We start from the raw sequence: 15,636 nt of genomic DNA on the forward strand, positions 1-15,636 counted from the left end.
TTATTGGAGAGTATATTTAGTATTTTAATGATATTAATGTAGTTTATATTTTAGTTTTTTACGTGGTGGTTTGGCTGCTGCAGCTCCTTACTATTAAAATTCATTCCCTTTATTACTGATAACCCTACTTCCTCCCTTTGTTGCTGCTAATCCTACATAACGCACGGGCATAATATGACTTTGAGACCCCCCACACCTCCTACGCATTCCACAAGTAGTGACTAATCCCATATCTGCATTTTCCATAGAAATGCTAAATTCTTCTGTTGATATGCAAATTCCTTTGTCAAAGCGCCCTTCCTCCTCGAACCCAGCTTAAATATACGCTGCCAAGCTTGGTGGTGTTCATTCAGACGCTGTCTTTCCGACAGACCTGTTCTTCACCTGAGGACGGCTGCTTGCGTTGTGGCCGAAATGTGAGAATTGTATTTTATTATGTTTATTTTTTATTATTTTATTATTTCCTTCTACGTGACTTTACCGAAAGAACCAAGAAGATAAATCCCTGCAGTCACGAACGCTTTAAATCGAAAAAGAAAATGGGGTGTCTCCTGAAACAGAAAGTAGCAATCAATATTCACAACAAACTAAAACTAATGAATATATTCATATAAAATGTATATCAATATCTCGAATAACAATACAACTGTATATGACTTCACATACTTCTCTTGAATTGGAACTTTATTGAAGATGCGTTCACTTGACATCAGGCGAAGACCCCACTCCAAACAGTCTCGAGTTTCCCGCATATCTACCTTATATACCAACCGAGGCCACGCCCCCCTTCTCGATCATTCTCGCGGACTCTGGACGCTCGCTCCACCGGCAGACTCTACCATCCTCTTCCGTTACCTGATCACACTCCCTTCTCGATAATCTCCGTAGCCACCAGTCCCTACGCAGTCACAACTGATACCCCTGTCATTACCTCCCGTGGCCACTAGTGCATTCGCACTGCAGGCTGACTCCCCTGTCATTACCTCCCATGGCCACTTTTCCACTCACACCGCATGCAGGCTCCATTGTCATTACACAACTATTAAACTTTCTTTTTGGTTTATTCATTTTTGGACACCCTGTATAATTAATGTCAGCGTTGTGGGATACAATTAACATGGGTTACGCTATATAACATGAAATCCTTACATGAACGAATTTTTATTAAAAGAAAATAAATATTGCTGGTACATTGCATTTTAGCGAGTACTGTTGTAGTGAGGTCAATGCATAAAGTGGAGCAAACAAATCTAGATTGGAGCAAACAAGTGCATAATTTAACAGGAATCGTTACAATTGTCATGCATGCATGAAACTTGCAAGATATTCACAACAGGGTGAATCTTTTGAGAAACAAAAATGGAGCCGCTTGAAAATCCAAGCTGGCAGCCAGTTTTCAAGATGGCCACCAATTATTTATATACATAAAAGAAAAAAATTGTCTGTTTGTGGGTTTGTGTCTGATTGCGCGCTTGCGAACGATTTGCCTCTCTAACGGTGGGGTTACGTTAAAAAAAAGCCAGGTACCAAGCCGTAAGCCCCGTGGTGAACAAGCGCTATTCCCTTTTCATATCCGTCCACTTAAAATTTGTTTAATTAGCGATTTAGTGGGATTTTTGTGTGCTGCACTTCTATTTATTTATTTATGACGCGTGCACGACCATACCAACTCACGTGCCTTTGGTGGGGGGGACGGTCCATGCCAAGTTGCACCCCTTCGGTGGGAGTGAGGGAGACATTTCCTTTCACGTTAAAAATGCTATAAAAATACTCTAAACGCTGACATTAATTCTTCACTGTGTGATGTCCCCCCCACAACGATGTGTGCAGTTACTACTATACAGTCGGTAGATGCTACCACTATAGGCCGTAGATATTACTGCAGAGCGGCCGGGGAGACCGTGGCTGGGGGGGGGGGGGTCAGTGGTAGCAGCCCAGCCTGCCAAGGTGCCACCTCGGCCGGCTGGACAATCTAGGCGAGGCCGGAGGCTCTGCACGGGACTAGGCCTCACCACGCCACTCTGTCAGGTGCTATAGAGTCGATAAACACTGCTATAGAGTCAGCATGTACGACTGTAGTGATAGCAGGTACCACCACAGTCGGTATGCACTGCTGTAATCATATCAGGTACCACCACAGTCGGTATGCACTTTTGTTAGATTTTTAAGAGTAGGTTTTAAATATTATTTTGACCCGGGCAACGCCGGGTATTTCCCGCTGGTTTTTTAAAAATATAATTGACTAAGTTGTCCAGTTTAGAGGATTTAATTGTCAATTTCCTTGTTCATGAGCATGCAGTAAGTTTTACAATTCTTTCAAACTTATCACGTAATTTATATCCAATGTGATGAGAATAGGTGAAAATAGTGAATGGAAATGCACTACCAGGGCACATTGGACACATCACTGCTGTGCAATTCAGCATGGGGTTCTGGGCCAGCTCATGCATTTGTATTTCACATTACGGGGATTTAAATATCCGAATGGTGTACAAATCACAATGGACTTAAATTGCACTGAATGAACCATTGATCAGGTTAGGTCTAAACCTATTTGTATCCCATATGTAGTGACATTGGGGATGTCACTGTGGGGTGCCGGCCCGGGAGGCCTGTGGCGTGCGATGTCGCGGATAGCATCGTGTATGTTGCTGAGTAAGACCGGCTCTAGCAGAGCACGGTGTGCGATGCATCGTCATCGCGTACACCCCGTAGGTGGGTGTAGTACCAGCCTTAGCAGGGCTTGGTGTATGCTGGGATAGCGTAGGCACCACGCATGGCGTGCAATGCAGGCTCCCACAGGGGGGAGCGAGAGAGTGTCAGCCCGAGGACAGGGTTGCCCCGAGAGGCCCCCAGGTGGGGGGAGCTAGGGGGTGATCACGTTTCCGGGGAGAGCTCTCGAGAGGGAGCTGGAACGTTCGTGAAGGTGGGCGGGGCCAAGGGCGGAGCCGGCCCCGACCCGGGAGGATATAAGGTGGGTCCCTGAGAGGCACAAACACGTGGTCGGGACCCGAGTGAGGGTTCGGTCCATCGTAGTTCTAACTCCTGTGTGTAGTGTAGTTTAGCTGGGTGGTCACCACCCTAGGCTGTATCTGGTAAAGGGAAGTTACTCCTTTTGAATATACGTGTTGTGAATAAATGTGTTGCCTCTGAAGAACGTCTGCGACTCAGTTGGACTCGCTACACATACATTAAAGTGCTTAGGTGAAAAGTCGTAAAAGGATAAACCCTTGGCCTTGAACGATTAATCTCAACCTCTTAAAATGACCATTCTCGCTTTTAATCTAAATGGAAGAACGACCAGAGCAAATGCTGCATTTGCTAATAGGACAAAAAAGAAAAGCAAGTCACCACAAACATTTCAGAAAGTGCAGATGAAAATCGCTTTAGCATAATTGCAACAAATGTTCCTGTTTCATGCTATCAATACTTTTACCTATCATCCTGGATCCAGCCAAATTAGATGGTGGTGGTATAGACAAAGATTCCTCATATAGCCATAACAGACTTTTGGGGCTAGTGCTGTTAGCGAGCATCTACGAAGGCCGGCACGGTACACAGGGTGGATGGCAAGCACCACGCCGACCGCATTTGTCTACCAAATGGCAGTTTATATAGCACCTCTGATTAGCCTGGTTGGCTACATATAGTGTGAAAGAAGTTGTACATATGTAAGGACAGTACGGCTCCCCGTGGCCGTGGTTACTAATTGACGTGATGGGAACAGACAGGGTCACGTAAGAGTAATATGGGACCTAAGTGGTCGTTAATAATGATTGACGCGACAGGCATTGACAGGGTTTCGTGAGGATAAGCGACGTGGTCGTAAATAGTAATTGAGACAGACAGGGCCAGGTGCGTGAGTGTTCGGGGAAAAGGGGCGTGGCTGGGTCACGAAGGGGATAAAAGCCGGCATGGAACAGGGCTCTGGGCTGCTGTTGGTTTGGGCACCTTGTAGTCTTGGAAGGCTAGAGTTATGTTGTCTCCGTGACGACTATGTGTCCGCTCCTGTGTAGCCAGCCAGCTACACAGGGAACGTCGCGGAGAGTCACAAAAGTTACCCAGGTGTATATAGTCACTCGCGGTTACTCGTTAAGTTATCAGTAAGTCACAATAAATATACATATAATCAGACAAGACGGTGTTTCTGAGAGCTACATTACACGTACGTAGAGCACCAGGTACTTATTTGAGGCGGATAAACCTAGGTGAGGCCCATGACTGATTCAGATAATCGTCACAGGCGTTGGCCAAGTGGGAATCGAACACGCGTCGCTGGGTACGTAGCGCATTTCGCTAACCAGAGCCACTGCTCCCCATGAATCCACATTGATAAGGAACTAATGGAAATATCAAACCAGCAGATGGATGTTCAACAAAACCAAGTTACAATGGGCTCAAAAAAGAGAACCTGTTGAAGCAGCTGTAGAAAAGTGAGAACTAGTAATTCTCAATCGTCCAAATGCTGTTTGTGAGAAAGAGGCTTCAGAATCCTCGAGACAAGCAATAACCATGAAACTCAGTGACAGTCTCCAATCATATTTCCCATCTCCCTGTGACGCATCTGTCTGGGCATTACTGCAGATGTAGCATCCCACTATCAAATGTTTCAGAGAACTTGTCATTGAAAAGAATCCTAGTTTGGGTAAACAATTCCATTCCCGTCATTTTATGTATATCATTCTACTTTTGAGACCTCCACCAGTAGCGCAAACAACGCATACAAGACAGCACTCGACATGATATTGAAATGCTTTATTTGGTATAGCTATAATGGTGAATTTCTATTACAAAATGCATCTTTCATTAAGAACCAACATTGAAATAGTTAAGTTGGAGCTCGCACTACTCAGTGTGATTAAGGCACCAGTGGGCACAGGCATTTATCCATTCACCTGTGTCCAGTTTTGCTGTTAAGAGCACTTGCACAGGATCTAGAAGAGGAATGTCAATGAAATGTGTGTAAACCTTGCAGGGAAGAATCTTGGGAGCATTTGCGCTAAATCCCCAACCTTTCCCACTCTGCAAAACACACGAGGCTTTAATGGGCATTAAGACATCAATGCCTGCTCAGAGACCTAAAGGTTCAATTACAGTGCACCATTTCCAATTTGCTGGAAGTTTCCAATCAATTCGAAAATTTCAGCACAACATTCATGTATGATGGAAGATGCTTGTGATGTAGTGAAAATTACACAAGAAATTTGTCCATGACACTCCTTTGTGTTAAACTCAAATGGAAGTCACACTGCCTACTGTTGTAACTTCCTCTCTAACAGTAAGCACACAATGCATATTCTAAGTGCTCACAAGTCTTCAAATTGTCTTTCTGTCCACGGGCAATTCAAGCTCTTCACGTTCAGGAAGCCCCTCTTAAGACCACAACTCACAGCGCAGCAAGGAGTTCAACAGATATGTTCTCGTTTGTGTAAAGGCAGCTTTTGGATTAAAAAAACATGAAAACAATGATTCTTTTAACAAAGTGCTGACGAGAAGTCAGCGCTTAGTGCTTGCATCTGTTACCCTAGTTGTGAAATTATTCTTTTAACAAAGTAAATGCTGACGAGAAGTCAGCACTTAGTGCTTTCATCTGTTACCCTAGAGGGCCCTCGCCGAAGCTCACAGGCCAAATCACATGGCTAAAGGTCCTCTTCCCCTATACCCTCAAATGCGTCATTGCTGTGCACGTTGTCAGCTTTCTTGATTCCCGGCAGCCTGAGTGAAAGTCCCAAGGAGGAGTCCATATGTTTGCTCTGATAAACAGCACATGCACAAGCACATATCTGTTTTAGAACATGACTGTCTGCCTCAACAGCAAATCAGGAATAGTTTACATAACAGGTAATTTGGCTTCTCACGCAATAATGAGGTGGGTACATGGGCTTGAGTTTGCTGCACTAGCAATGATCTGTGTAGTTCTCCTGCCTGGTACCACATGTTTATCAGTCGGCAGCGTCAAGGCCAAAATGATGGCAGTTGTGAGGCAGACTGTAATTGGCACATGGAGACAAATAGAATGAAAACATAGACGTTTGCTGGATCTTGGGTCATAATTCTTGCAACATCACCTGCAGTAATCCTTTCACCAAAATCAATGTTTGGGCTCTTTGACAGTATGCTTTCTGTACCTGCGATTAGCACGATTGGCTATGTAAGGTGCGAAATAAATTCAACATACACCCAATATTGATTCTTATTTTTTTGGGTTACATCATGTGGGTATAATGTCAGGTGTTAGAGGCAGCATAACTCTCACGGACATTATAATCAAAATATTAGACAAAATAGATTTAAAAAATCTCCAATGTAGCCAGATCTTGCCACTAATTGGACTGTGAGCTCAAACAAATGTGCTAAACTTTACATACAACAGTTCTATTGGTTCCAATAAAAAATATATTTCCATTAAATCCACATACGGCTCATACTAGCGGGCATGTCTTTTATTTATATCCAGTTGAATGGCAAAGACAAAGATCTCTCCTATAGCCTTAATTGACCATTGGGGCAAGTGCTGTTAGATAGCATCTATGAAGGCCAACACGGCACATGAGGGGGTGGGCGGTCAGCACCATGCCCGGCTGCCTATGTTTCCACAGTGCTGATGTTTGCACTCCAGACCAGCTCATTATCTGGGTCAACCTGGGGGAAGACCAGGACCAATTTAGATATTTCTCACTGTTATTGGTTGTGAGCAGGAATGGAAATTCGGTCGCTGGGTTTGTAGTGGTGTGCACTAACCACTACGCTACTGCTCCCCACAGCTGGACGGCACAAAACAAGACACACGATCCTCACCGGAGCTGGTCTGATGAGGGCGTGTTCTCCATTAACCTTTGGGTCTTTGGCTCCATTCACAGATATCTGCAACAACACGATACCCTCCACTAGACATCGATACCAGGAACCTGTCACGAAACATCTAGACCAGCCATCCTCCACTTGACACCGAGACCAGGCAGCAGCAGGGTCACCTGGGTGCTGTCCGATGCTGCTCCTGAACTCATCTTCTCCTTGTCTCGCCCGGCTCGCTGCTGCAGGATCTCATTCACCATGGTTTGTAAGCACAGGCTGAGTGCAATGGCCTGAAATACACGTACGCATACATCCCACACACACATAAGACACGTGGTAAATATGGGTCGCACCACCAGTATGGTTGGCCTGTGACTATAACCAATCAGTAACAATATTATCACAGTACTGTACTTGCATAAAGGTTTTCCATTAGGAAAAAACTGTTAATGCTCATAAAGGAAATACCTATTACGTTGTTTGTTTCCTTGGCTGATGGTAATTATCTGCAAAACCCAAACTGCTGAATGTGGTTGCAGTGGAAGAGGCCATTTGAAGGAAGACCAGGCTATTATGCAATGTGACACCCAACCCAGGTGTGGGTCACCTGCTGCGTGCGTAGCTTGATCCAACGGAGTGTGTCGGGTCGCACCAGGTACTCGAAGGCCAGTTCCAGAACACTGCCAGAGCCCCCTTCTGTTCCACCACCTTCCTCACCACTTACTAAGATCTGTGCCACAGCATTCATAGCAGCAAAATCAGTTGCAATGCAAAACTGACAGCGCTGCAATGTGTCCCGCACGCTTCACGTCAAGTTGGCGCGAAGACTGGAGCAGCAGATAAACTTGCCAACAGTCATCACCTACTTTAGACAAGCTCAAATTAATCATTAGCGTCGTTGCAGAGAATATTAATAAAATAAGCAGACGAAGTCTCAGTTTGTTTGTCTGCTCAGGTGCATGCGTAAACACATGCACCTGAGCATACGTGTGCATGAATGTATATGCCCAAATCCAATGGGCACGTACACTCAGTGAATGCACGTGTGCTCACCCACCCGGCTGGTGACGGTCCAGCTGCGAATGCGCGTCACCCTGAAGGTACCCTCCTCCGTGGTCCCCTGGCCACCGGGGCGAGTGGAGCGGCAAGCCAGAACTCCACCACCGGCACGCACCGCAGCCCGGCTGTCTGGTTCAGGCCAGTCACACTCACACTTGTCCAGGCGCACACAGCCGTACTGTGCAAGCGACTGCGCCACTCGCAAAAACTGCACACGCACGGCACAGCACCCTTTGTGCTTAGCTATTGCCTCAACCTCGTCGCAAGTGAGAAAGGCGAAACTGGTCGCAAGCCGGTCAAGCTTTAAGTCCATCAAATAGAATAGGACAACAGGGATGAGAGATGATGAAGGATGGACGTGTCTTACCTCCTCGAATGTGCCATGATTGTGCAACTCGGCAAGTTTCTGTTTCTGTGCTGCATCAACTTCACACCAGCCTCGTTTAATATCAGCCACGGCCTAGCAATGCAACACATTATCCACATCACAACTGTCACCAACAGCTTAAATCTATAACACAATCATTTTTCTGTAAATTATAGTCACTCAGTCCATCATATTAATGAGGTTCACCTGTTGGTAAAGGAGCTTGAGCCCTACAGCATCAGCCATCACGAACTTGTCTAATTCCCTGTCCAGGTAGCTGTATATATATACACACACACACACATGGTTAACATAACCAGCACACAGCTCACTTAGCAGGGTTTATCCAAGGTTTAGATTGATTAGGTGAGCTTGGTCAGGGTTTAGTTTATCAGGATTGTTTAACCATGTTTCAGGATTTTTTGGTAGGTCTGGCCAGGGTTGAACATACCAAAGACACAGGTTATTGATTTGTCAAAATACTAACCTTTCCATGATGGTGGGTGATACTGAATGGTATTTGAAACTACCACATTGTGAAATGCAATGTGTGGAATGTGCAAAATACTTTGCTGCGTCACACATGGCATACATCAACAGTTATAGGTTACTCTTACATGAATAGGAAAATAAAAACAAGTCTAACCAGCTTGTTGGCTATGACAGACGTAACTCGTAAAACATTTAATATTCCACAGGTTGTATGCAAATAGTCACGAATTTAACCTAACCATAGAAACACAAGATGAGAAGACAAGGAAGGACACCACCCCACCTGGTGCGAAGGAACAGGCAGGATCCTTTGATGGGCGAGCTGAGCACGGATACAAACGGCAACTCAAACTCCTGCAGCCGCCGCACCACTGTAAAGGACAGCACTGCAATTGAGGAATGGGGACGACCAGCACTGACATCATAGGACTCTCATAGAAATAATACTGCCTGGAGCAGCTGCAAGACAGTGACAAAGGTGAATCTGAAGCCAGTTATGCATAGTAAAAAGGACCACCCAAAAGTAGCCGTCACTAATATCCATTATTTTAATGCAACACCAGAGCCAAGGGTCTAGCCATAATTCAAACTTTAACCGATCTACCCCTTTCAATTATTCAAGAGCTCCTCCATTACAGCAGCACAAATATAAATTAATATTGAAAATACAATGAGTATTGACTACGTGAGCCGCAATGTACATGCATTGGCCCTTTTTCATAAGCATTTTGCAAAAATGTTACGAGGCAGTTTATGCATTTTCAGTGTTTTTTGTTTTGTAAATTTTTTTTTTTTTTAAAACACAGTGTCATGCATATAAGTGTATATGCATGTGTGTGTGCAAGTGTGCGCGTGTGACATCGTACATGTTAGTTGCCTTTCCCCCTCCGAGTGTCCCAAAAAGAGACCAAAATTGGGAAGCAGATCATCTGGTATCCCTACAGCTACACCAACAGCCTGCACACTCACACAGACAGAAGCACCCTGGTGGTCCCTTACAGGCTGCTCAAGCAGGTCCTCTTGGAAATCACTTCAGGACATCAAGGCACATCAGGAATGGTGTCTCCCCAGCCCAGATGTTCATACAATGCTTGAGGCACCATTGTTAGGCCAAGTGTAGTCCCCATATGCACTGACCCAGGATCATAAACAGGTAGACACCTGTGGACAGTGACAAATGCTATAACTAAATCATGACTAGTTTGCTAAAACTCAATTCAGTTACCTAAAACTCTGAAGGAATTATATAATTAGATGTGGAGCAAAGCACTCCTCTATATGGCTGAGTAAGCACCTTGTTCTCGTAATATAATTGTTAATAGACACTACAAATAGTTACGTGGTGTCTTTTACTGAAATTCTCACGGGTGGCTATGTGCTGTTAAGGATTTCCAAAACTACTTTTTTTCCGCTACCACGACACGTATAACAGCGAACACAAAGATAGTTGAAATATACCTTCCACAGTTAACATGTTTTAAGCTGAATAGGTTACATGGTATTTAGAAATGCAAAAAAACAGTAAGGAACAAGTTAAGGGATTTATGGGTATATAGTATGAACATTGGGTAGAGATACACAGAGGGAATGGGGGATGGGATGTGAAACAGACATGACTCAGTTCCGTGTTTAATATCACTTCCCGCACAGATGGCAACATATGGTGCAAAATATGTTCAACATACATATACTTCAGAGGAAACAGGGCGACTCCCACAACTGTGGTGGCGATGGCTCCTCATGCTAACCTGCAGCACGCTGTGCGTAGGGGACGTGTTGGGGATGACTACAGGTGAAGTCTCTCCACTTGGTAGTACCACATGCACCTCAACTTGTGCTTCGTGCACCTCCCAAGTGTCCTGTTCTCGCATATGAACACGCACGCAAGAACACACAAAAGATTGTTGAGTTAACTATCATAGCAAACCACTTTTTAAGGCCAGCATACATGGTCACATAGCATGGTGCGGTGACATGACCAAGTGGTAGCGCATTTGCTGTTCTTGGTTTGAGACCCACAGCTGACCTGCGTAACACTATGGGCGTATTACAATAAATACGCATCTTCAGCTTCATAGCAGACATTAAAGATACAATGACATTATTCAGAATAGAGGCCACGTGTGCTGTGCAATAGTCCAAATAAAAAAAAAAATTCGTGAAAATTACTTCAATCCTTCCAGAAATTCATGTGTTGTGATTTGATCAAGGACTGATTCATCTGTTTCATTTTGATCATGTCTTATTTGTATTTATTGTTGCCTTTTTTGTATATGTTTTACTCCATTAGCTGAAACGTAACATTAGCATATATTTTCATCAATAACAACATATTTTTACTTATGATGAAATGCATGTATGAGCATAACAATCTACTTTATACATCGAACATCGTTATGTGCCGAACATTTAGGCTGACATGATACGTAAGGGCATGGTGGTAAGGTGTGAAACACAATCATGTGCCTCTACCAAGTGCTATTGTGTACGCACCACATCACAGGACTTAATTTAGGAAGAGTCAGCTCAGGAAAAGTTAAGGTCAAGTGATTTGCCAAGAATCAAACGAGGTTTTAGTTATTGTAGTGCAGACTACATATTTCCCATACTCCACCGCACATGCACACGGAACTGCTTTATAAATTCCTTCTGTACTTTAATTCCCTCAGCAGCGTTCTACTTCCTCTAATGGGCACCTAAAATGTCACTGATAATCCAGTTTTATTTGAATATACAAGCTTAAGTTGAGCAGTACTCGACATGGCTATTTTTACAGAAGCTTAACATTTAAGCTTATCGAGTTGAATAGCTGCATTTTTTACAGTGTTAAGAAACATTAACCCAACTTTTCAAGAAACGTTTATATTATTTGAACTCGGCAAAGAGTGCATACACCAAACTGTGACACACTGAAGGGGCCAGGGGCCCGAGTACCGAACGACTGACACCATTTTATAAATTATCTAGGCCAAGATGTGTCCCAATTCTGTGCCACTACAATGGAATTCATATGATTTGGGTCTTTCGGTAAAGCCACGTAAATATAAAAATAATAACAATATCATGACGTTTCGATCGCAACACAAGCAATTGTCATCAGGTGAAAAATATAGTGGGAGAGCTGCTGAGGCAAAGGAATTGCGTAAATGTAATAGAGAACTTAAGGGCGGTCGGGAACAACGTTTAAATCCGTCATGACTCACATTCACAGACGAGCACTCTCACAAACACAAAATATCACAAATGTACACGCAGACACAAAATCAGTCACAAATACACACCCAGAGCCATGCATATAGCCACTTTCTCTCACACAAAAACCCATACACGTGCACAATCATAAATACTCTCCCCACACAGACATGCGTTGTTATAAACAGAAGATCCCACATGTCACCTTTTAAGAACCTGTTAGTGAGCAACCTTTAAGGTCTGCAGGCACATAATAAACGCTCACAGACATACCAATGCAAAGTAACACATTAACAATTACACATTTGCACTCACTCACTTAAAAAAACATCAATAACAAATATGCAACCTGGACCGGCTGACGGGCATGGTGGCAAGACGTCACATTGCCATCCTGTACAGGGACTTGATGCAACAGCAACCATATTGCATTGGGTTTTCCTGGCAGCTGATTGGCTGCTGGTGCATTGGGACGATGACGTAATCCCTAGCGACCACTGACGCACGTCGTTGTTTTCGATACAGCTGGGACACGGACTCTGGGGGTTCTAAATAAGAATAGGTTTTACCCTTTCTGGAAATAAAACAGTTGTGTTAAGATGTTGAAACACCAAACTGAAACCTTTTGCAAGGAATCATGTCTGCATTAACCGCATATACATCTGGTAAACATGCAAACAAAAACATGCTCTGGTAGTATGTGCATTGTCTTTGAAACTGATTGGTCCACACTAGAGACAGCTTCTTTAGAGCAGACATTATTCTTGAAAAAGGTTTCAGTTTGGTGTTTTAACATCTTAAAACCTGTTTTATTGCCAGAAAGGGCAAAAACTATTCTTATATTTTGATAGTGGCAAGGGAGGTCCCATGATCTGGGGGTTCTACATTTCTCAATATGGGAGCCGACGCAAATTGCTGCCTGGTTGGTTTTACACATTTGTTCTGTACTCGGGCTCCAGTTATTGCATTTGGTGGACACAGCTACAAATGAGCGTGGTTCACAAATTAGGAAACCAGGAGATGACGTAGTTGTGTAGTTAAATAGCACCAGTGAAGCTCTGTTGACACTTACCTGCTGTGCTTTTCGAAGGAAAGAGGTGACCGATTCACTCTTTGACATCTCCTCATCCTGGCTGACTGTAAATACACAATGCAGACACATGCGCTAGTGGCCAGGCAGAAACACAAGCATCTCTCTGCATCAACATTGTGATTCCCAGTGCCGATTGGCTGTGATGTCGCTAGGAACGCGTGCTGACAGCAAAACAGTGGAGGACCATCCCAGGGATTCTTGCCAGAGGGTCGTGCCGAGTTCCGGGCAGTGGTTTAGTGTTGGCCGTGTGGTGGGGAGTGTGGTGGCAAGTGTAGGGGGTGTGGATAAGAGTGTGGTTGGAAGGTGGGGAATGTGTACGATTGTGGTTGGGTGTGTGGATTGGAGTGTGGATAAGAATGTGGTGAGGAGTATGGAATAGTGTGGTTGGGTGTGTGGGGAGAGTGCGGGTAAGTGTGTGGTGGGGAGATGGGCAGTGTGGATGAGTGTTGTGGGGAGAGTTTGGATGAGTTTTGTGGGGAGTGTGTATGAGAGTGTGGTGGGGTGGTGAGAAGTGTGGATGAGTGTTGTGGGTAGAGTTTGGATTGGAGCGTGGATGAGAGTGTGGAGGAAAGTGTGGTGTGGTGGTGGATTAGAGTGTGGTGGTGTGGATGAGAGTGTGGTGTGGTGGTGGGTGTGGATGAGAGTGTGGTGGTGGGTGTGAGGGTTCCTCGTGGTGGCACGCACTGCACTGCAGGTATTGGAGTGTGGATGAGAGTGTGGTTGTGGTGGGTATGTATGAGAGTGTGGTGGTGGATGTGTATGAGAGTGTGGTGGTGGGTGTGGATGAGAGTGTGGTGGTGGTGGTGTGTATGAGAGTGTGGTGGTGGTGTGTATGAGAGTGTGGTGGTGGTGTGGTGGTGGTGGGTAGTGTTGTCACGCACTGCACTGCAGGTATTGGAGTGTGGATGAGTGTGGGGTGGTGGTGTGGTGGTGGGTGTGGGTGAGAGTGGTTGTGGTGGGTATGTATGAGAGTGTGGTGGTGGATGTGTATGAGAGTGTGGTGGTGGGTGTGGATGAGAGTGTGGTGGTGGTGGTGGTGTGTATGAGAGTGTGGTGGTGTGGTGGGTAGTGTTGTCACGCACTGCACTGCAGGTATTGGAGTGTGGATGAGTGTGGTGTGGTGGTGGGTGTGGGTGAGAGTGGTTGTGGTGGGTGTGTATGAGAGTGTGGTGGTGGATGTATATGAGATTGTGGTGGTGGGTGTTGATGAGAGTGTGGTGGTGGTGTGTATGAGAGTGTGGTGGTGGTGGTGTGTATGAGAGTGTGGTGGTGTGATGGTGGTGTGGTGGTGGTGGGTAGTGTTGTCACGCACTGCACTGCAGGTATTGGAGTGTGGATGAGTGTGGTGGTGGGTGTGGGTGAGTGAGTGTCGTGTGGTGTTTTGTATGAGAGCGTGTATGTGTGTGGTGGTGTGGTGGTGGGGTGGTGGGTAGTGTTGTCACGCACTGCACTGCAGGTATTGCTCGATTTGTCTCCGTCGCTCCTCGGTCTGCGTGTCGGAGAGCGCGAAGAGCCGCTTGGGAGGGAATTGTGGCTCCCGCGTCCCATAAACTCGCCGCAGCTGAACGACAAACACCGAGGAAACTTTAAAACGGAGCGAGTCAAGAGTCGGGAATCGACTTGAAAATGTTCGGGGCTTTCGGGCCCCTCGGCCGTTTTATATTCCACGCGTACAGCGCTGCCAGAAACACCGCTCCCGGCACCTGAAGGGCGAGTGAGCGAGTGAGGAGGGTAGAGGGGCGCTCACCATCTCGTGGAGCCCGTGGAGTTGGCTGTAGCGCACTCGGCAGTGCAGGACCCCGTTGATGTGGACCACGAACACCTGCGGCGCAGACGAGAGACGCGGGGGGTGAACTCCACGCGCGCCGGGCTCGCTCCCAGCGAGGACTCGGCACCAAGGGGGGGGGAGCGAGGAGGTCGCGCAACTCACCGCGAACTTGGCGCCGACCTCGTCGAATCGGTCCTCGACGCGCGGCACGCAGCAGTACATGGCGGAGACGAGTGGAGGGAGACGAGGATGGCGGAGACCAGGAGGAGGAGGGAGAGGGGTGAGGGGGGGAAACTAAGACGCAGGAGTGTCGATGTGTGTGGAGTTGAAGTTAACGTCGTGGTAATGTTCACGGTGATTGTTGTTGTTGTGATTGTTGTTGTTGTGATGGTTGTTGCTGCTGCTCGGGCCCGCGCTACTCCCCTCGTCAGGGCCACTCCCTGGTCACCTGACCTCAGATCGCCTCAGGGATTGGTGCAGACGCCTCACGTGACGCGTGCGCTCGTCTCGAGCTCCCCACTCACGTGACCCACGCGCACCATCTGCGTTAGAGCGACGTGCTCACGTGCTGATACATAAACAACTGATGAACTTGCGCATATATTGATTGTCAATCAGCTAATGCATTTTCTTCCCATCATTGCAAGATGCCATCACTTGAAACAGTAAAAATGATGCACCAAAGATAATGAATGTGATGCGTTCTTGTTCCGTGAGGCAACCCAGGTTGAGTGGAGTCGGGAAGGCAACCGACTTTGAGTCAATGCGTAACATGGACGACGCTCAATAGATACACAAACTAACACAAAGAACGCCGCTAATTGAACTAACCAACATGGACGCCCGATACATTATCCTGTAGTGCCACCG

General features: G+C 45.9%; 1 protein-coding gene across 1 annotated transcript; it reads right to left on the bottom strand.

Moving 5' to 3' along the window:
- Positions 1-4,740: 4,740 nt before the first annotated feature.
- On the bottom strand, positions 4,741-15,216 carry SNX17 (sorting nexin 17). The gene is made up of 14 exons (XM_078604573.1): positions 14,929-15,216; positions 14,746-14,820; positions 14,445-14,559; positions 12,978-13,042; positions 10,462-10,572; positions 9,580-9,670; positions 8,997-9,084; positions 8,429-8,498; positions 8,222-8,314; positions 7,853-8,062; positions 7,403-7,525; positions 6,975-7,085; positions 6,799-6,864; positions 4,741-5,753 (listed from the first exon to the last, which is right to left on the bottom strand). Exons 1-14 carry the CDS (start codon positions 14,986-14,988, stop codon positions 5,640-5,642), a joined length of 1,392 nt encoding a protein of 463 aa, XP_078460699.1. The 5' UTR covers positions 14,989-15,216; the 3' UTR covers positions 4,741-5,639.
- Positions 15,217-15,636: the final 420 nt, after the last annotated feature.

Source organism: Lampetra planeri, chromosome 22 (assembly GCF_965212315.1).
Source record: "Lampetra planeri chromosome 22, kcLamPlan1.2.h2, whole genome shotgun sequence".
NCBI classification, from domain to species: Eukaryota; Metazoa; Chordata; class Hyperoartia; order Petromyzontiformes; family Petromyzontidae; genus Lampetra; species Lampetra planeri.